This window comes from Vidua macroura, chromosome 3 (genome assembly GCF_024509145.1).
Source record: "Vidua macroura isolate BioBank_ID:100142 chromosome 3, ASM2450914v1, whole genome shotgun sequence".
Lineage (NCBI taxonomy): Eukaryota > Metazoa > Chordata > Aves > Passeriformes > Viduidae > Vidua > Vidua macroura.
Window position 1 is genome coordinate 51,092,253 of NC_071573.1, and position 21,560 is coordinate 51,113,812.

Consider the following 21,560-nt stretch of genomic DNA (forward strand, 5'->3'; position numbering starts at 1 on the left):
GTATTTTCATCTAAGATATTTTAGTTAATGCTCCTTCAAGTTTTTTTTTGAAGCAGTGAAAGGCATGAAGCGAACATACATCAGAAATCACCAAGACTTCAGACTATGTTATACAAAGCAAAAAATGCGACACTTTATAAGGGAAGCCCTAATGATGTACAGGTAGGTTATACTGCAGGTCTATCCTCATAAATCACAGTTAATTTACATGCATTACTAGAGTTGAGAGGTTTAATGTTTTGTTTTGTTTCATACAAACACAGTTATAAGTTTGATTTTCCAAACCTTCAGGAAATCACATTATTCCTTAGTCTTTTAACTTAGCTGGCCTTTGCAATGAATCCAGGAGGACTTCATACCCTGAATATGACCACTTAACTATCACATAATTTGAGAGCACTTTGCTGAAATTTTATTTCATATTTACTCACGCTGTGCTAATACACTATTTTTTTAATAACGTACTGTGCAGATATTCTTTATTATTATTATTACTAATATCACCTTTGAACACTGAGAGCCCCCAGCAAAAGAGGACAAGAAGGGTAAGAGAGAAGGAGTTTAGGTCATCTACAAATGCTCTGTCCCATCACCATGTTAAAGCAGTTAAAAAACAATCTGTGCAAAAGCTACACTCTCCATGGCCATTTCAGTTTTGCTCCCTACACTGTTCCCTATTTGTATTCTTCTACTACACAGCTTCTACTCTTTAATGTCGTGCCCAATCTGAGAGAGATTTTTTCACTATTTTAAAGCTTCTGGAGAACAAGTAATTCCTAAAAATATAAAGAGTGTAGAAAGTGCAATAGGGATAAAGAAACAGGTATGAAAATCCACAGATCCCTCTTGACTTAAGAACAGCAGCAAAACACAGTTTTTGAGATTGCAGCTGGTTTATCACTGGTCAGCTCAGACAGTACAGAGTATATGCGGAGCAGATGCAAACTTCTACATCTAGCTCTCTTCAGTCCAGGCACTGGAGGTGATAAACTCTCTTAGTTCTTTACATGTTTATGGACTTCACTACTAAAGCAGAATGACAAAGTACTTTTTCTGGTTTGCAACAGTTCCATTAAATTCCAGCCAAAGAGGACAAAAGAAAAAGTAATATTTTCACATTTACAGTTTGCTGAAAAGCCATTGAAATAAGCAAATTATATTACATAAGCATGCAGTTATGTAGCACTATAAGCCAGACGCCTACTGCCAGAATTAAAAGGGGCCCACTTCAAGTCAAATCTCCCATTACAAGAAAAGCGTCCATGAACTATCAAGACCCTGCTTATTGAACAGCTCAGAGTCTAAAAATTAACCGACATAAGAGGCACAAAAACATCATGGATAATTCAACTTCCTGAGCCTCACTATGCAACAGCTTCCACAACAGAACCACGAGACTCTCAGGTTTCACCTGCTTTGGAATGAAGAGATGTCAGGGTGCTTGAAATCTCTCCGAACTGAATGCAGAGCATAAAAGGTCTATAATGAAACTCTGTGGCCTTCCTATTTCCACCTGCGAGGACAGCTCCTCTGACTTCTGAGAACTGTTACTTTTAAGGAAACAGCTCTGCATGGGGCAAAATTAATGAGCTGTAAGTGCACGCTTAAGAATTGCCCACCTTACTGAACTGATAGCAGCACTCCCTGAGGCAAAGCTTGCAAAGTTTCAAAGAGGCGTCAGGTATCTGCATGAAGAGTCTTTTGTAAGAACTGGCTGCAATACTGCCAGGAGTTTTTTGTTTGTTTGAGTCTTCTTTCCCTTTTTCTCCACCCCTCCCCAGGAGAGGAGGAAACTACAGTATCTGACAAAAGTTGTTGAATACTTCTTTTTAGCATGTATTTCATATACACCAAAGTTGCATCACACAATAAGCTTAAAATTGCAGGTCAGGTCAATGTCCTGCTTCTGATTTTTTTCAAAGCAAAAAAACATTAATTCAGTACTATAACCTTAGTTGTATGAAGTCTTTGAAAATCTAGCAAGCAGGGGAATTTTTTATTCTACATTCACACCATGTATCTATCTGTAAGATAAGCAGATGGCGAAAAGTTTTAGTTATTATTTTTACAAACGGGGCCATGTACATCATAACACAGAATCTCAGGCCACCACACCTTCAAATAAAGGTGCTGTACATTTATTGCCGTGCAGCTTGCAAACTGGGGTAAGATGCAGCCCTGGGTACTCTTGCCAAGTAACCCGATCAGTGTGCGCAGCTGTTTGTTCAAAAGCATCCATCATATATATTATATGCAATCAATATCAAAAGCACAAACTTTCAACCACAAACACATGGAGCGTCCCAGATGCCGTGTCAGCACTAAGAAATTGTCCCTACGCGTCTGGTATCAAATCTGCTTTTCAAAGCTCCCATGGCCTCGCAGTTCCTGTCTGTTTCAGCCCGCACTCATCGTACTAGCACAAATTCGCATCCCCGCACTCTGTTAGGAAACCGAGAGAAATCAGCCAGGGAACGTTTAACACGCCGGTAGCAGCCACCAGCACCAATTCACAGCGCGCTTGCTGACCTAAGAGTTTCTTCTTCATTAGCGCGGGGGACAAGAGCGGGCTCTGGCGCACTTTTGCCTCCCCACGTACCCGCCGTGGCCACCCGGGGGGTGTCACTGCAGCCGGGGGCCGCGGGGGCACCGCGGGCTCGGCCCCCGGAGGAGTCGGTGGCCGGAGCAGCTCCCGCCGCCCCGCGGTGAACCCGGGGCGGTGACGGCGAGCCCTGGCCGAGAGGGTCCCGCGGCGGCGATGATCAGCCCCAGCCGGGCAGTCCTTCTCACCTGCGTTATAGAAGCGGTCCAGCACCGCCGTCTCGCCGAAGTCCAGCTTGCCGAAGTGCAGGGTCTCCAGCGCAGCCCCCACCGCCTCGCACGCCTCACGCAGGCTCTGCAGGGCGCCGCTCTGCGCCGCCAGCAGCGGGCCCTGGCTCGCCTCGTTGATCACGTAGGTGACCGCGGTCCGCCGGCCGCCACCCTTGGCCCGCGCCGCGGTGCTCGGGCAGGCGGCGGCGGCGGCGGCGGCGTCCTCAGCCCGGAGAGCGGCGGGCGGCGGCGCAGCCAAGTCGGGCGGGAGGCTGCGGGCGCCCGTGTCGGCCCCGGGCGCTCTCCTGCCGAGTACCTCCTCGCAGGACGTCCCGCCGCCGGGCGGGCCGGGCACCGGCAGGCTGACGATCCCCTCGCTGCTGTCGTTCATCCCGGCGGTGAAAGAGCAGTCCCGGGCTCTGTTGCGCTGGCTGGGGTTAGGAGGATGCCATACTGCGCCGCCCGCCCCGGAGCCGTCCCACTGAGCTGCTGGAGGGGAGAGGCGAACGGGCTGAAGCGAGGGATTCCCACTCGGGCGCTAGCGAAGGCTGACGGAGACAGGGAGATGAGCACAGCCTCCCTCCGTGCCTGCCACCGGCACCATGACGCGCCGCTCCCTTCTCCTCCGCACCTGCAGGGACTACCCGGCGCGCCGACCCCCGGCAGCCTGGCCTCCTTCTCCTGCCACCCCCGACACTCCGCTCTTCCTCCGGCCGCTTCACTCCTTGGACGAAATTCCTCGGCCGCGGGGATAAACCACTTGTGGGATCACTCTCCGGCGCCCCAGCTCCAGCCGAGCGACAGCTGCGGAGCCACTGGCAGCGCGGGCTGGGGCGGCCCCAGCACCGGGCACCTCCTCCGGCCCCGCCTCCGGGCAGAAATAACCTTTTCCGCCCCCGTGCTCAGCGTTCGGGCCGCGTCCCGAGTGGGAGCTCTCGAGGAAGAGGAGTCACGTCGTGTCCTCACGGGCTTGTCAGCCTGGAAGGACGCCGCTCCTCTTGGAAGTTCCGGCTCGGCTAGCCCTGCTCCTCGGGGCACCCCGGGAGGGGACGGAGTACGGGCTGTTGGAGAGGACCGAGGGCGGCCCTGCCGTCTCCTGCGGGGCTTTATTTTGTAATATCCTGCCCCGTAACACGAGCCCACGGTCGCGCTTCAAATCTGTGGGGTCAGGGTGCACCTCTCCGCCGCTGAAACGGCGGGGGCCCTGCCTCGCCCCGGAGCCTTCAGTGGTGCTTGGGGTTCAGTGAAGGAGCCTGTGTTTGCAAGAAGCCAGGTCCTCCCTGTGCGCTGAACCTGGTCCTGCTAAAGGGATTTTTATAATTTCCTGCTTTTCTTGTTTGTTTTTGATGGCACACATACTCAAACTAGCTTGTCAGGAGTAAATGCTTTGAGTGTTTGCAGTGAATTGAGAGCAGTGTCAGGACTGACTAATCATTAGTCTTTACCGTCTGCTATTATCTGCCGCCTGAACCTGCCTCGCTCTGTGTTCCCGAACGGCTTCAAGTTCACTGAAGGGTTTATGGCTGCTTTGAGCAGGACCAGCCTCGTTCTTTGCAAGCGCTGCACTCGGAAACTGGAAAACTACCCCTGTATGTTAATTAAATATGTCGGTTTCTTGCATTCACCTGCAATTTAGTTGTCAAGAATACTTGAAAGCTTGGTAATTACCAAAAACATTACTTCACAGAGAAGGAAACTAATAGCAATAACTAGCATATAGCCAAAAACTGTGCTGTGTATGGTATAGCACCTAGCAGCAGACAAGATCCTTTGGCATTTGAAATAATCCTTAATTTGAAGAAAAGATGCCCTAAAAATTCAGATTATTTGTAGTCCAAGACAGAATATCTGGGGAATTCAAAATGGATTGGGAAAGGAAATAATGTTGAGACTTCTGCAGTCTGTTAAGAGCTTCTATTAAACAGGTACAAGAGAGAAGGAAAACCAGCATTTATTAGCTTTGTTTATATGTTATATCAATAGGTCCCATCCTGTTAAAATTGATGTTAAGACTAATCCACTTGTTGGCACAAAGCCTCCTCCTGTATCATTGTTTTCCATTACTTCTGTAGATCAATTCTGGAATAATTAGAAAAATTACTCACTGCAGTAGCTTCGGTAGCTCTGTTTGCTTTTGCATTGAGCAGTCCCCTTTTCAACAAGATATGCTTGGCATTTATTTCTGCTGATAAGAAATTGGTAAATGGGGTGGGAAGATGACAAGCAAACTGAAGACTAATTTACAGGGAAAAGTTAATATTTGCTCATCTGCCAGATACAGTAGGTTATTGTTTCTTGCCACAGTCTGAATGGCAAAGTGTTTTTCTAAATTATGATGTTTTACATAAAATGTAGAATTGGTGTTAATACATTCAACATTGCACTTACATCACCTTACAGGAAGCAAGAACAATATGTCTCTGTTGTTCTCAAGAACAGCCCGTGTTTGTCAAGTGCAGAAGGAAGTCATGGACTGAAAGGAGACGGAAGAAGCATGCTATTCCACTTAGCATTACTGACTTGTGAGGCTTGCTTCATTATTAGCACCATGTCTGTTCCAAATACAAGGCAGTTTTTCTACTGATTTGGCTATGAGTGAGGTTGAGTGCAAAACTGGGAAAAAAATCAAAATACTGTTGAACAACAAGTTGCTGATGCTTTTATAAAGTGAAAATATATATTTTAATCTGTTAGCTCTCTGAAATGAACAATCAGGCATTTAGGAGGTCTTGTGTTTTCATGTTTGATCAGGAGATAATTCCAAGGACTTTTTAAAAACTGAAGTAACAGCCCATTTATTATCAGAAGTAGTCTTACCTTGTTCACTTGTTTCTCAAGGGCTGTGAAATTAACATCTTTAACACCAGATGGTTTGTATATAATCACGATTCAGTACCATCCTGTTCCAGCTCTGTTTTTTTCAGAGACAAAACAGACAAAAACTTGGAACAACCAGTTGGCTGTAGACTTGTTGAAATAACAGCCTTCTCTTTGTTATATATTTCTACAGCTATAAATCATTTACCTCTGGTATTAACCATAATTATAATTTTAACATCCAAGAGTTTGCCAACTTTATTAGTTGCAAATATAAATGCAATAGTTGATGAGTTACAAAGAGCACATGACAAATTTCACAGGCTTGACTTAGCTGATCCAACTACTAAAAACAAGGTCCAAGACAAAAAAAAGACAATTCAAATGTATCCTGATTTATAGAGATTAAATCTAAACATAACTCTATCCAATTTATATTTTTCATGTATGTGTCCATCCATGTCCAGTAAAGGGAGAAAATTATTTTAGACAAATCTGCATTTTGAATGTTTACAGTAACGTGGATAGAATTCATAGAATAAACTGAAATTTATTGCCACAAATACTGGGTTTAAAATGGATGTGAAATTTCATTAATCCTTTAAGGACCTCTTATTTAACTACAGGATGACACATAGGAGTGAGAGATTGGAGTTTCACTGTAAATTCTTCACTGATAAACAGGAAAAAGTTTTCAGGAGTCCAGCATTCTTCAATTATGAGTGTCTAAAAAAACCCAAAAGAATTTTAAGAAACTTGGAGATACAGAAATTTGAATGAGATATTAAAAGTATATAAGTTAATGTGATTTTTATAACCTTTAGGCCAGAACTCTCACAAGTACTAGAAATGGTTAAACTAAAATTAGAAAACCTTGTTTCTAAAAGCTATCTAAAAAGACTAAGTATATCACTGTAGACAATGAGAAGTAACTTCTAAGTTCAATAGGGAGAAGGCAGTATTTTGAGGCAGTCAGCTGCCAGTCTTTAAGAAAAGGTACACTTATAGTCACACTGAACATTTAAAACAATATTTAAGTGCGGGGGGGAGGTAAATAGAGACTGGTGGCCATTGTGTAGGGATGCAGCTGATCATGGAATAAGAATAACATGGTTACCAAATTACAGCATGGTGCACATGGGAGGCAGCCAGCAAAACCTGACCAAACAATGTGGATACATTATTAGGGATGGATATTTCACCAGTCAGGATTGTCCTTGTAGCCCTTTTCTTGTGAGCACGGTGAAGATTGTGTGCTGTTCTTGCTTCATACTCTTTCCTCGTAATTCTCACATTTCTTTCTAAATCTCCATGTCTAAATCTTAATTTTCTCCAGTGTCTTTCCCTCCTCTTGTTTCTTTTATTTTTTTGAACTTCCAGAAAAGCCTCCATGCTGACTACCTCTTCCTTCTAAATGCCATAACGCTCAGTTTAGCTATATGAGGGGAGCCTTTTCCCTTTGCATTCATTACTACAGCCCCATTGGTTACTTTTATTTGTTTATTTTCAATGTTGCCAGTTTTTCAATCTTAAATGAACCTTGGGATTCTAAATGCTTTTGAGGATTTCAGCTGGAAACATCTCTATGCTTCTATCAGTCAATAAGCATTCACTTGTAGAAATCTTGATGGCATGGAGCATAGGGAATGGTTCAATAGTTAAAAGACAGACAAAAATTAACTGCACTCCTTGAATATTTTCAGTGTTTTAAGCTACCTGCCCTTTCACATGAGGAAATAGCTCACATTCTACTTTCTCTGGTAGAAAAAGATCTTTTTAGAAGTTGTTCAAACTCTTGGACTCAAGCCTTTCTGATTACTGTTCCTGCTGACCAGCAAGTTTTGGAAGGATTTGTGCACACAGCAGTGATGGTTACCAGCTCAACTCACACCTAAGCTAGCAGTCAGCTAGCAAGCTGAGGAAATGAGGGACATGTGCTTGTAACAGAGCAGAGCTCTTGGGTCCGAAAGGGTGGAGATACTGCAGTAAGCATCCCAAGCACTTATTCTAATGCTAACGAGGGGTACTTCTGCTGGCTGAGCATAGAGAAGTGACAGCTGCATAAAGATAGCCTAAAACTGCATACTATGCAACTTTCCCGTTTTTAATTGAAATTATGTTGCATTTTCAATTTCAGTGTACTTGGGGATTTTTTTCCTTCAACTGAGGGCTCTCGTTTTTTGTGTGGAACATGGCTGCCATCTACTGCTTCACGCAGGATCCGTCTGTTTGGAAGAATCTGCCTGGATTCTTCCTCTGCATTGGTGAGGCCACACCTCGGGTCTTGTGTCCAGTTCTGGGCCCCTCAGTTCAGGACAGACATTGAGGTGCTGGAGCAAGTCCGGAGAAGGACAAAGGTGGTGAAGGCTCTGAAACACAAGTCTGATAAGGAGCAACTGAAGGAGCTGGTGTTCAACCTGGAGATGAGGCTCAGGGATAACCTTATCGATCTCTACAATGCCTTGAAAGGGGAGTGTAGGCAGATAGGGGTCAGCCTCTCCTCCCCTGCAACTTTTGACAGGATGGGAGGCAATGGCCTCAAATGGAGCCAGGGAGGTTTAGGCTGGACGTTAGGAGGGATTTCTTCACAGAAAGGGTGATCAAACATTGGAATATGCTGCCAGTGAAGGTGGTGGCATCACTGTGCCTGGAGGTATGTAAGGAAAGCCTGGATGTGGCACTGAGTGCCATGGTCTAGTTGACATGGTGGTGTTCAGTCATAGGTTGCACTCAGTGATCTCAGAGGTCTTTTCCAATTTAATTAATTCTGTGATTCTGTCATTTGGTGTTAGCTGAAAGGAGTTGGCTGGAAGATCATTTGGTTTCAGTAGCTGCATATAAAATGCTGCTATGATTGGCAGTCCTTCATATTTCTTGAATTTACTCAGCTGCTCAGAGGCTGAGGAGGAAACAGTCATGTTTAGCAACTTCGTTTGTTGGGACCGTCTCTCTTTGCCTGTAAAATAGCTTTTGTTTCTTTTGTTGTTATTCTACCTTGAAACCATCCTATTCAAATACTTTCACTGACCGTACTATTTTGCTTTCTGCTTCCTGGATCTTCAAAACCAGAATTCACAAGTTTGTCTGTGAAAAAAATGTTTGAGAACTAGTCCTTCTCTCAGGACTTCCTTGTAACCTTTTATCCACTTCTTGATATGTATGTCTATGAAAATTCTTTTAATCATGTCTTTAAAATAAATCTGGGCCACTGATAAGAACCGGTTCCTGCTTGCATAACCTCTTTGGAGAATTTCACTCATTATGAAAGATCAACCAGCTTGCAAAAAGTGCATTTGATGAAACCCTTCCAATTCAGTGATAAATTGTCTATAGAGTAACTGGACTTTACACCATTAAGCATCTGACTCCCTGACGCCCTGCAAATGGCGGTGTCCAAATTTACTTACTATACCCCTGTGGTGGCCTTGTGTCTTTTCAAGAATTGCTATTGACATCCCAGTCACAAAGGGCAATTAATTTAAAAACACTTACTCAGAAATCTGTCCTGTAACTTGAAAAGACAAATTGATGTAAAAATATTTCACAGAAGCTAAAATTGGTTGAATTCGGCCCGGAGCAGCCAATTCTATAAGGTATTCCTTTGCCCCAGGGTTAAAAAAGTCTGATCTCACATGATGTCAATAAATGCAGCCTGTAATTTGCCAGTTATGAGGCTTTGAGAACTGCTATGGTAATCAAAAGGATACATTAAATTGAGCTTCACTTGCACTGAACTGATTTTATTCTAAAATCCTGGAGGCTATTTAATAAACATATTTGTTTTCATTTTTATTACAAGACTGAAGAATTAGTAGAACAGCCTAATTCTGCATCTGAGTGCCAGTTTAAGCAAATGGATATTTTTGTGGCTTTACAATGGATTTTGTAGTCAAGGTTTAGTTTTCAATATAAGGCTAGGTAGCAGGAGTACATAACTATGGTCCAAGTTCCGTGAGGTATCTGTGATTAAATAATCTAATTTGCCTTTGCTGTAACTTCTGAAAGTGTAAAATGATACTTTTGCATTTTTATCTTTAAACAGATAGATGGGTCTTTGTTACTAATTAGGGTGGTCTGGGTCCAACTGGAGTAATTTCAGTGTCTGTATTTTAAGGGACATAGATGTGGATATATAGCTATATATAATATAGTATGGCAAAAGCTGCAGCTGCTGCTCTGCTATTAATTTTCTAAGCCTGAACACCCCCTGCCCATCTCTTCCTTTCAAAGGCAAAATTCCCACTGACTTAAACAGAAGTTGTCACAGGTGTAAGAAGTTTATTCATAAAAGGACTTCCATAAAGCACAATTGCATACTGAGAAGAATGATAAAATATGCAGATCTATTAAAAAAATTAGGAGAATTAAAAGCTTAGAAGGTCTTTTTTAAAAGGAAAAATAAAAGCTAACGCACATACTTATGACTGAAACATCTCATGTATTCAAGCTGATGCACACACTCCAAGCCGATCTATGTCCTACGTGGCGTATAGAAGACTGGATTGTTTCTGAAATTTGGCAGTGACACCTCCTGCGCAGGAAGGCGACTCTGAGGACCGGCGTTCCCCGCTCGCCGCACTGGCAGCGCGCCGGGCCGCCCCCAGCCATGGCCAAAGATGGCGGTGGCTGCGCCGCGGCTCCGGCACCGCCCGGCGGGCGGGCGCTTCCGCCGGGGCCGGGGGCGCGGCGGCTCCTCCGCGGCTCGGCGGAGGCCCGGGCGGGGGCCATGGGCACGGCGGCGGGCGCGGGCGCCCTGCGGCTGCCCGGGCTGCACGGGTACGCGGTGGAGTTCTCGCCATACTGCCCGGGGCGCGTGGCCTGCGCCGCCGCGCAGTACTACGGCATGGCAGGTGCGGGGGGCGGCGCGGCGGGGGTGACCGGGAACGTGGCTGAGGAGGAGGCTGGAAACGTGGGTGTGCGGAAGGACAGACGGTGTCTGTCAAATGCCAAAGCATTTGGGGACGACTTCCCTTTCCGCTGCGTTTGTTTTGCTGTGAGACGGCGCCTGTGCCCCGCGGCCGGGCCGGGGGTGTCGCGGGAGCTGCCCCTTACCCTCCACAGCCCGCCGGGGTCCGCCTCTTCCCAACCCGCGGCTGCCCCGGTGGTTCTCGTAACGCACTCGCTCATTTGATAGGGTCGACAATAAATGTAAAGACGTACACAGTGTGAATAAAATATCTGAAGATAACTTTCTCCGGTGACAGGACCCGAGGGAATAGCCTGAAGTTGTGTCAGGGGAGGTTTAGGTTGCTTATTAGGAAAAGGTTCTCCATCCCGAGGGTGGTTGGGCGCTGGAACAGGCTCCCCAGGGAAGTGGTCGCAGCACCAAGTGGGACAGAAGCTCAAGTATTTGGACGATGCTCTCGGACGTGACTCTGGGATGGTGCTGTGCAGGGCCGGGAGTTGGACTCGATCCTGATGGGTCCTTTCCAGCTCAGCTAGGTCTGTGTTTCTGTGCCTTCAGCTGATTTTGTTTTAGTCCCCGAGTGTCCAGGCAGGCCCTGGTGACCCTGTGGTCTCTTGAAATAGCCAATCTGAGCGTTCTTCAATACTGGCATCTTCTTCATTTCCAGTGGGAATATTGCTCCCCAATATATTAATTTAAAAAAAAATCCAAGTGTAGAATCACTTTAACAATATCCTTATCAGATGAGGAAGCAGAACCAATGTGTGTTTTATCAGAACTTAATTATTTATTTAGTTTCTGGTGAGCTGTGTTTGTATTACTGTATTCAGGAAGGGGTGAAAAAAGTGTTTGGTCTGCTGTATTATCAAAAAGACAAAAGCAACTCTGTGTTGGTATGTCTGTCATGTGAGGCCCACGGGAAAAATGCACTTTTATGCTTTATAAGCAAGTATTTTTCAACCTCACCTACAGATATACGACAGTAAAAAAAACCAAACCAACCAACCAACCAAACAAACAAAAAAAACCAAAAAAACCCAAAAAAACCCCCAAACAAACAAACAAACAAAAAAACCCCAAAAAACCTAACCAAAAAAAAAGCACCAAAAAATCCAAAATCAAACCAGAATGTGATGTGAATTACTGTTTTAGAGATTACAAGATGTTTAATTATGGAAGTAATTGTTAGGCCTCTTAAAGTTCATGTGCCCTTTGTGTTTGCACACTGAAGCTACTTCAGAGCCACTCCAGTTTCCTTTGGCATTGGAGAACTAGTTGTGATGTTTTGTTTCATTTTGCTGGTTTAGGTTGTGGAACTCTGGCAGTGCTGGAACAAAATGAAGCTGGGATTGTTCTGCTCAGGAGGTAATAACAGGTTTATCTTTTATTTTTGTAAGATAAAAACTTACTTTGTACCTGTGGGTACCAGGCACAACTGAAATATTTCTGGTTATTTTTAGCAATATAAAGTAACTAGTGAATGTAGGTCTTTGTATTTACATAAAAATTAATATATTTGTATTTACATACTATACAAAAGATATGTTTACATTGCATCGATTTTGTTATGGGAAATCATCTGGCTTGCACCATTTCCGTAGTGTAAACTATTTTGTAGAAAACTGACAATGTGAATTAAGAGCAGCTTCTCTGCGCTAGCTTGAAATTATAAGTTCTAGCTTTTTAGGAATAGTGCCTTGACACCTAGATTTATGCCCTTATGATTGATTTATACTGAAAATAGAGCAGGAAGCTACGTCAAGTCATGGAGGTCCTTCCTAGGAGATACAATTTTCTAAGGGTTTTAAGGAGATTGATTTTGTTGTGCATGGAAGGAGGAGAAAGATTAGAAAGGAGGGAGTTTAATACTGGTCTGTTATTAACCTAAAATGTTCTAAGGAAAGTCTTGAAACAGTGATTGTTTAGATTAAGGTGGCTGACATGGAAATGCTTAAAAATAGTTAATCATATTCAGAGAAACCTTTTTTGATTCATAATTAAAAAACAAGACTCTTTGAAGATGTTCAGCACTATTACTTCTGTTAAGTACTCTGATTTAGTACAGTTCATTTCTGTTTTCAGTGACTCCACTTATTTTGTGGTAGAAAGTCCTCTTAAACCCACAGACTGTATTGTTTATCAAAGTGTTCCATGTGCACCTGATCATTACTGCAGAGTGCCATCAAATCTGACCTAAGCTTAGATAAACCTTCAGTGAAAAGGAGGTAAGGAAATCCATTTTTCCCATCAGATAATATTGCAGTAATTAGTAGCTGTCACAAAATAACTAATATATGGCATCAGATACCATATGGTGAATTGTTGGTGTGTTGAAAGCATTTTCAATGGGAGTGTAGAGTTTTTCAGTAAATTCATGACTATATTTCTGTTGTGTTTTCGTTGTGACTGAGATTCATAGTGGTGTGAATTGGTTAAGGCTCTCCCAACACAATTTTATTTCTTTCTTTACCACAGTTGTTAAAAACAAAGTGCTCTTACGTTCTGGAGAAACCATAGATCAGACTGAGGCGTGTGGTACCTCTGTTTGCGTGGCAAGTTTTAGACTGGAATCAGAGTTCCTTCTTCATGTGCGGAAGGTTCTTGGCTCATTTATGCTTTAACTTAATCAATCTATTCTGGCATACGGTTGTAGAAATTAACATTCAAACGAGTAAATTAATAGTGAGGAGATTCACCTGAAACTCAAATGTATAAAAATGCTGTTTAGAATGGTAAAAAGGGTGATTTAAATACTTTCTTTGCATGGAACTAGCCCAGACTTTTATGTCATGTTTTCTCACTGACAAATATCTTCATTTTTCCAATTTAGCTTTGACTGGAATGATGGCCTGTTTGATGTGACCTGGAGTGAGAATAATGAAAACATGTTGATCACTTGTAGTGGAGATGGATCTCTGCAAATCTGGGATATGGCTAAAACCAAAGGTCCACTGCAAGTCTATAAGGAGCACACTCTGGAGGTAAATCAGTCAAACTTAAAAAATTTAATGGATGCTCTTATGTTTGAATAAATAAAATATTTATTTGTAGTCTTATAATCAAAAGCGGCTTGTTGTTTTCTAAATTTTTTGAGTCTGTGGTTTGAATTAATAACTTGAATATAAAGTGGATGCACATATTCTTGTGCATGTTCATACACTGTAGTAGGTGCTACTTGATTACACAAATCTAATATATTCAGAAGTAGCATTTGTGGTTCCTTGCAGCCTAAGTAATCATTGTGATGTTTGAAATTACTGCAGTCACGCTGTGATTTTTAGAGAGCCTTATTAGATGGATATAAATCAGATAGCTGATATATGAGTCTTGAGCTTGTGGAGTGATACACATTATGTGCATCCTTAGCAACTGGGTTACACTCAGATCTGCTTATCCTTTTCCCTCCTAGCCTCTGTGAGATCCTTCTCAAGTAACAGCAGTCAAATGTTGGGACAGCATGTATGTTTTTTTAGCCTTGGTTTGATACTGTTGCATTTGATTTTCTTAAAATCTCAGTTTCTTTGTGCAGTGGTATATGGGGAGAGAAGAATATTATATTCAGGTTCATAAATATATTTGCATCGTTTTAAGGATATTTATACTGTAGTACATGTATCTTCCCTAAAGTGATTTTTCTTCCCCTTTTTTTTAAGCTTTCCTTCTAACCCTCCACTCACTTCTATTAAGTCTTTGAACTTAAGATGCAATGAGTTTCAGCTTGCATTTTACTGACTTTACTGAAACTTTATCTAAAGGACATCAATCTCAATAAAATAATCTAGTAGATATGCAGTCAAAAAATGGAGGAAATTCAATTTCATTCCCAAAAACCTCAAGATTTTTTTCAGATATGAAGCAAAATTCTAAAAGTTGGGTGACTGTAGTTACACAAGAGCCCATCTTCTGTAGCTTACTTTGTAGTTTTTCTACTTTGGTTTAATACACTTACTGTATAAACTGAGAATTTTGAGAGAGGAATTTCTAGTTGTGATCAGGATTCTGATACTGTTCAAAGGCTGATAGTAGTTACAGAAAGAAACTGTAAGTGAAGCATAGTACTATTTTTTTTCTTGTTTCTGTCATTTTCTCATTGAAATTGCATCAGTAAGTTTATTTGGTTCTGTTACACCATCTGTTGTTTGTGAAATAAACATTTCTGTGTCTATGTCTTAGCTGAGCTGGTAGCATGGGAGGTGGACATATTCAACTGTGCTCAGAAAGACAGTATAAGAAACATGGGCTGAGTGAGAGTTTATTGTGAGATAGGAAAGGTTTGTAGTGATTCTTTATGAACTTGTGTTAAGAGGATAGATTTCAGAAGGAATTTACCTAAAAATTTGTGGCAAACACTGGCAGGCAGTGTTCTCACTACCTTCCTAATCCTTAATCCCTGTCTGACTTTTTTAATGGCAGTTTTGTCACTGCATTTTATATTATTTCTAATGTATGATTGACAGGGATCTGTTTCTTTTTTTTTTCTAAATTGATCATTGAGATCATTGTTCCTTCTCAAAAAGAATGTGCATTTTTAATTTAAAAGTGAATTTGCATTATCAAAGGACAATGAGTTTTATTCCAGCACTAGCCAACTGCTGAATCTTATGAATAAATTAGTCTAATTTAAATTGGTTTTGACAAAATCTCACTGGATTGTGAGATAATAGAATGCTTGACTTAAATTTGTCTTGTAAAGTGAGGCTGAACATTTATTTTATTTTTATTTATTTTAAGCTATTTTTTATGTTTTTACATATTTTTCCTTCATTTTTTTATCTTGCCTGAGGCATTTCTTGCTGCTGTTTAGGCATAAGCTAGGGTTCATTTATTTTATGACTGAAGATATAGCACTAAAAGATTAACAAGATTTATGCTGTGTTATTAATCTTTCCCAGTTGCTCAACACAGCTTCCATTGAAGTGTCTATAAGTTTATGTTGGAGGATGGAAAGAAAGAAGAGTAAAAGTGAACCTTACTGGGTTATTCACACTGTCTTCTTTTCATCCTCTCCCTGTTACTGAGACCTGTCACATGCCAAATGGACAGGATCTCTTGTTTTCCCCAAGCCTGTTGTCTTTTCTGTTTGTAATTCTTGCCCGAAGGAGAGTTCGCCCAGGTCCCGCTGGCTCTGCTGCAGCTGCAGAGCGCAGAGCAGTGCCAGCCCTGTGTGCCATATGTGCCCAGGTCTGTGTCACAGCACGCGCTCTGCAGATCTCCGTGCTGATAGCTTGGGAGTGAGCTGGGAGCCCTGTGTGTGCTTTGCCTTATCCATGCAGTCGATCTGATACACCCTGAGTACAATGTATTGAATACCAGCTATGTGGATTTTGTAACACAGGTGTGTGTTTCCCAAAGATCTGTTTCTCTCTGGAAAAACTTGAATATGAATATGAGAGCCAAACACTTATTGAGCTGTTGTGTGAAAGAGGCATACTGTGTAGTGATACAATTAGGGGCATTTCCAAACAGCAGCAGCTTAGGAGTTGAGCTGAGGCCATCACACAGATTCAAAGGCAGAGAGAGAAATATTTGTGAGGAGCTTGGGAGCCACTTTGGAGAATTGTCATACCTTCCGTTCTTAGAATCTATGGAGAGGTACTAGTGTGTTTCCTTTGTTACTATTTTAGTAGGAAGAGTTAGAGTGGAAAGTAGCATGCTTTAATGAACTGTAGTATAATTAGTTAGCTAACAAAAGTAGAAAAGTCAAGAGTATGGTTTGGTAAAAAAACCCAAAATAATTACCCCTCAATTGGTTATATGGCTTTTGTTAAGTACTGTCCCAGGGTCTTGTACACTTGTGCACGTGTATATTTGGGCCATAAGCTCCCCAAGGAAGGGAGTTAGTACAAAATGGTTCTAGAGCAGTATGGCCTTCAGAATATGGGAAGTAGGACTTTGTCAAATAAAAAAGGAGAGTTGCAGATAAAGCAGCTTGTTTTTCTCTGGGCAGTGGTTGTGTTTGACTTATGGAAGATAAGCAAATAGATGAAAACCAGTTCATGTAAGGTGGATCTAGCATAGACTGAAATATTTCTTAGAAAGGAAAATGCTCAGAAATAGCTAAATATTACCTCAATTTCCATTTCACACAGGACACTTTCCATAGAAGACTTCGACAGTTGCTGGATTTCTTTCCCTTTCAGTTTCTCTGCTTTTTGAACCTGGTGACACAGGTCCAAGCACTTCCACCTTCAAAACAGGGTTATTAAATGCACAATTCCATCTATCCAAGATAAAAACCCAACATCTAGTATGTTGACTTGCAGATCATATCCAGTGCTGTGCTAGAACTTGATTATCCCAGGTGGAGTACAAATCTTTGGTGGTTAGTGGCCCAACTGTTGAGAGCAGTGCCACCTACTACTTATAGGTAGTGACCACATTTCTGAGAAGTGTCCTGGGAGCTCTGATTGGGTGAGGTGGTGAAGTGGATGAACTGTTTTATCTAATATTTATCCACCTTACACTGAAATGATTTGTGTCCCGCTGCAGCTTATTGAATCACTCTGGTGTGAGGTAAAACCAGACAAAACAGAATGCACCTTCCATCAAGTAAAGATGCGAATTTGAAGATGGAAGTTGTACATGTACTAGAGACTTGAGAATTTTAAATAATTTGAAGAACTACCTTAGTGCATTTGTTTTTGTGAGGCAGCAGAGCTGAAAAATCAGCAGTGAAGGATGGAGTTCAGGTATCCTCTGTCAAAGCAGGGGCCAGCATTAGAATATGCTGTCAGGGAAGAGGGAGCTTATTTCAACTACACAGTGGAAAGTAATTTCTTAATAGCTGAAATGAGTAGTTATGAGGGAAAGTGAGTTTTTAATTTATTTTATTTTACTTGTTTGAGGATTTGGGTGGTAAAAAAAGAGTGCCATAGAACCTGGAAAATATGGTAACCAGGAGTATTTTATGACATATATTTCTTAGAAGAACTAGATGTAATAAAAAAGCATTTATTGTTAGTCAGCTAAAATCTCAAAGTCACCTGTGAAGAGAGATGGCATTTGCAATGAGAGATGGCTAGCAATTTGAAACTGTAGATCTTTGAATAAAATTGGATCAGCAATAAGAAATCAAGTCTGAATTATGGCTTTTAAAGTGGTAGACTCCTAGTGATAGCAGATGTATGTGGATTTTGTTACAACTTTTCTTTTTCCTCCGTTTTGGCCCATCTTTACTTTTGCAGATTCTTTTCTTAGCCTGTATGTACCTTTAATATCTGACTGAGAGGCTACTTTTAATTTTTGTTCAGGTGAATGGTATTGTTGGCAAGTTTTGCTGTGCTTCAGTGGTATGGTTTTTCAGCTGACTAGGATACAATCTGCAAATCCAAGTCTATTTTGTGAAATTCTGGCTAACTGCAGCCTGAAACTTGTATTCTAATGCTCCTTCTAAACTATGCTCTTATGTCATTAACAGGCATATAGTGTTGACTGGAGCCAAACTAGAGGAGAGCAGCTAGTGGTATCTGGTTCATGGGATCAAACAGCCAAACTGGTATGTTGGTTTTCTGTTGAAGGTGAAAAGTGTGATTTCTTTTGGAACTCATAGTCCTTTGTCTTAAGAAACAACATGGATTCTCTTTTCCTGTTTATTTTTACCCTGCAGCTGAAATTCTGCTTTAATTGAGAGGTTGCCTGAACTCTCAGATGATACTAGTTTAAGCGTACAAGTGCCTTTTAAAAAAATGTTCATCTAATCCTTTCTGTATGTATAAAGTTGTTTTTTTTTTTTTTTCAAGGTATGAAACCTTTCATTTCTTAATGAATGTGTATCTCAACAGTCTTCATTTTTCCTTTATTCAGTGGGATCCAGCTGTGGGGAAGTCATTATGCACTTTTAAAGGCCATGAAGCAGTCATTTACAGCACTATATGGTCTCCACACATCCCAGGCTGTTTTGCATCTGCCTCAGGTAAGTGTGATGGTAAAGAGGTTCTCACAACAAAAACCCAAAAGCTGCCTTCTGTCTTAGTGGATCAGTTCAGCACTTTTTCCAGCAGATGGTACTGTGTGTCACATACACTTGTTCTATAAAAATGGAACAAGGAAAGGTAAGTGTATTGCTGCAGCTGGATTTGTAGGTTCTGTTACAGTCAGTAGATCATCCTGTTGGCCATTTAAACGAGGATCAGCAGTTTGCTTGCAGTGACCTTGTGGCAGTTTTTTCTGTTATTTTATGTATCTCTCTTCCATTCATCTCACTCTTGTTATTGACCACTAAATCATGTTATATACTTTATTTTGTGTTTTGGCCTATGTTTTTGTTCAAATTATCTCAAGTGTTGGTAGACTATTAATTCTGTGAGAAATGTAGTCAGATCCCACTGAGCTTTTTTTAAGCAATTCTGTAGATCTCTGTGCCTTGTTCAATCAATTTTTGTTCTCTGCTTTGTCAAGGGCTATGGGTCTTGCTGGTAAATACAATCACACTTGAGTTGGGTGTACACAGAGGCAAAGAGAGGTGAAATGGTTGTGTTTTCCAAACACTGCTCCTGCTTCAGAGGCACAACAAGAGCTCTGCAGTGATACCTGGGGCCCAGCTGATGATTAACTGGGAGAGAGGTGCTGTGAGCCACAGAATTTGCATGGGAATTAAAAGGGCTATAAGGAACTGTCTTAATACAAATATTGATAGATTAACTCTGGTGGCCTAAATTTCTCAGATTTCATATCTGTTGTACTTCTGTACTGATTTTAATAGAAATTGTTTGGCTCTAATATCAAGAGGGTAAACATAACTATGTTTTCCTATTACTGAAGTTGGAGAGACAGTGTATACACATAGATACTAGTCTTCCCTATTCTGTGGGAAGTCAGATGAAAATATACATGTGGCTTTCATAAAATTTCAGTCTGGCTGTTTCCATCTGATTCTGCCTTCAGAGTTTAGCTAGAATGATGAATGAGTAGCATTTATTTGTTCTACATTATAGTGCTTGAAAGCTAAATGTTGGAGCATAGGTTTTTCCACCTTATGTGGTGGATACCTGTCTAACAGGATGTGCAGAAACTCATGGGATTGAGCCCTGTACAATGTATGAACAGTTCTACTGAAATACAACTATCTATATACTACAAAATACTAACTAAGTACCATTTGGTCAAGGTTAAGTGCTTAAGTGTTTTTTGCAAGTTCTAAGGAATGTTCTCTTTAAAGTCCTGCTTAGGACCCTCCTGTCTTTGGTAGTCTTACCCATACAAAATTTCTGGCATTCTGGATGAATAAAAGGGCTTTGCAGAAACAACTAATTATTTCGTATTTGAACCTCTAGGATATGTAGCCAAACTTTCTCCTAATACATTGCCACTTGAACAATTTTGGGAAACATTGATTGTTAGATGCTGTATGTCGTGGTACCTAAATTTGGTACAACAATTGATCTGTTCTTTGAGTGACTCAGTGGGTGCAGCTGTTGGAAGTTTTGACTAGAACACTACAGAGTTCCTACTATTTTATAAATTTTTACTTTGATGCTTGAAAGGGACTAATATGCTACTGGAGCTTAAAGCTAATTGCAGTCAGTTTTCACTCTTAGTGGAAAAACAACATGCACAAAAGACACAGTATTTTTCTTCTCTAAGTGTGAAGTTCTCACTTGGGTGTGAAATAAAAATCTGCTATCAGTACACTTGATAGTGTGATTCTGGGTATAAAATCATTTGATTTTAGAAGAAGAAGTCTTCAAAATGATGGTGAACTTTCTTACAGTTTCCCAAATAAAATGTCTGGTGTACTTCTAGATGAAATAATTTAGAAATCATGACATGCTGATGTGGAAAATGTTTTGTGTTTGCATTGTTTGCATTGCAATTTTCCTGTGGTTTGATTGGATTGCTTCACCACAGAAAATACATATTGGCAGTCATTTCTTTGGTCAGCAGGACTCTGGATAGTAGAAGGACCCCATGACCTTCTAGCTCTCTGTATAAAGGCCATTTCCTTGCAAAAAAGGTATATCACACAGTTGGTGTTCAGAGAGTTTATTGTTCAGTGCTTAATGACATTCTGCTCTGTCAGTCTAGGTATGTGATGAAAGTAAAGTGGAGCTGTTCAAGGAGGCTGGTTGTCCTCATTTAAAACATGCAATGATCTGCATACTCTATGAGGATGACAGAAAATCATGGGACAGAAAGCTAAATTTCACTGATGATTCATCTTCTATTGAGCTAAAGTTGGAACTGGAGAGAAACTTGAATCTCAGTGTGATAGTACTGTGTCAAATTTAGAGCTGTTCCCTTCTTTGGGATGTGCTTGCTGGAAAGGTTGACCTGCGGTTTTGTGGTCTCTGATTTTGCATCTTTTTGTTGTCTTGAAAAATAGTAACTGAAATGCATCTGGAGGGAAACTTTTTGTACTTCTTTTCATCTCACTTGGGTTTCTTCACTTTTAAAAGCGATAGATTTCTTGGATGTTGTTAAAGATTATTGAAACATTCCTTTCTTGAAGGAGTCTGTACTGCTTTGGGGTTGTAGGGTGTCTGTGTCTTTTTTTCTTCTCTCTTTTGCCCCACCTGTCCCCTTTCTCTCATCCCACCTCACACATACCTACTCACAACCACGTACTTACTGCTGTCTTAATAGTGTAGTTGTAATGTTTGAGAAATTAACTGTTTCATGTAGCAGCATCTTCATTTTCATTCTGCACGTACGAGTAAAATAAATTAGGTGTGTTGTAAACCACAGATTGAAAAAAGTGTTGCTCTTTAAATACTTTAGATTAAACTAAATGTAAGTAAAACAATGCATTTTTTTTCTTTTAAAGGAAGTAAACAAGGGGAAGAATGTCTAAAACATATTGCATGCCACACCTTTGCCATTTTTTGCCTTTATTTGAATCCCCTTAGAATCCTGCAGAAGTTTAATTTCCATGTAAATAAGTAGTTTCTGAACATTGAAAACAGAAAACCATATGGAATTGCAAACTACAGTGAAATAGCTGTTCAAAAGGATCAACCTATGCCTGAAGCTAATATTTGATTTTGAAATATGGCTTTTGCTCAAGCTATTATGAGACTAGAAAAGGAAT

General features: G+C 41.2%; 2 protein-coding genes across 2 annotated transcripts in view; one reads left to right on the forward strand and one right to left on the reverse strand.

Annotated features, from left to right (window-relative positions):
• MAP3K5 (mitogen-activated protein kinase kinase kinase 5) overlaps positions 1 to 5,759 on the reverse strand; it is a 101,589-nt gene extending 95,830 nt beyond the window's left edge. Inside the window, exons 1-2 of the mRNA XM_053972530.1 lie at positions 5,205 to 5,759; positions 2,791 to 4,392 (exon numbers count right to left, since the gene is read on the reverse strand). Coding sequence (XP_053828505.1) covers positions 2,791 to 3,202 — 412 coding nt within the window. The 5' untranslated portion in view covers positions 3,203 to 4,392; positions 5,205 to 5,759. The remainder of the gene's footprint in view (positions 1 to 2,790; positions 4,393 to 5,204) is intronic.
• Positions 5,760 to 10,177: 4,418 nt separating this feature from the next.
• The window catches only part of PEX7 (peroxisomal biogenesis factor 7), a 41,712-nt gene continuing 30,329 nt past the window's right edge, over positions 10,178 to 21,560 (forward strand). Inside the window, exons 1-5 of the mRNA XM_053974388.1 lie at positions 10,178 to 10,478; positions 11,842 to 11,899; positions 13,365 to 13,515; positions 17,952 to 18,029; positions 18,338 to 18,446. Coding sequence (XP_053830363.1) covers positions 10,235 to 10,478; positions 11,842 to 11,899; positions 13,365 to 13,515; positions 17,952 to 18,029; positions 18,338 to 18,446 — 640 coding nt within the window. The 5' untranslated portion in view covers positions 10,178 to 10,234. The remainder of the gene's footprint in view (positions 10,479 to 11,841; positions 11,900 to 13,364; positions 13,516 to 17,951; positions 18,030 to 18,337; positions 18,447 to 21,560) is intronic.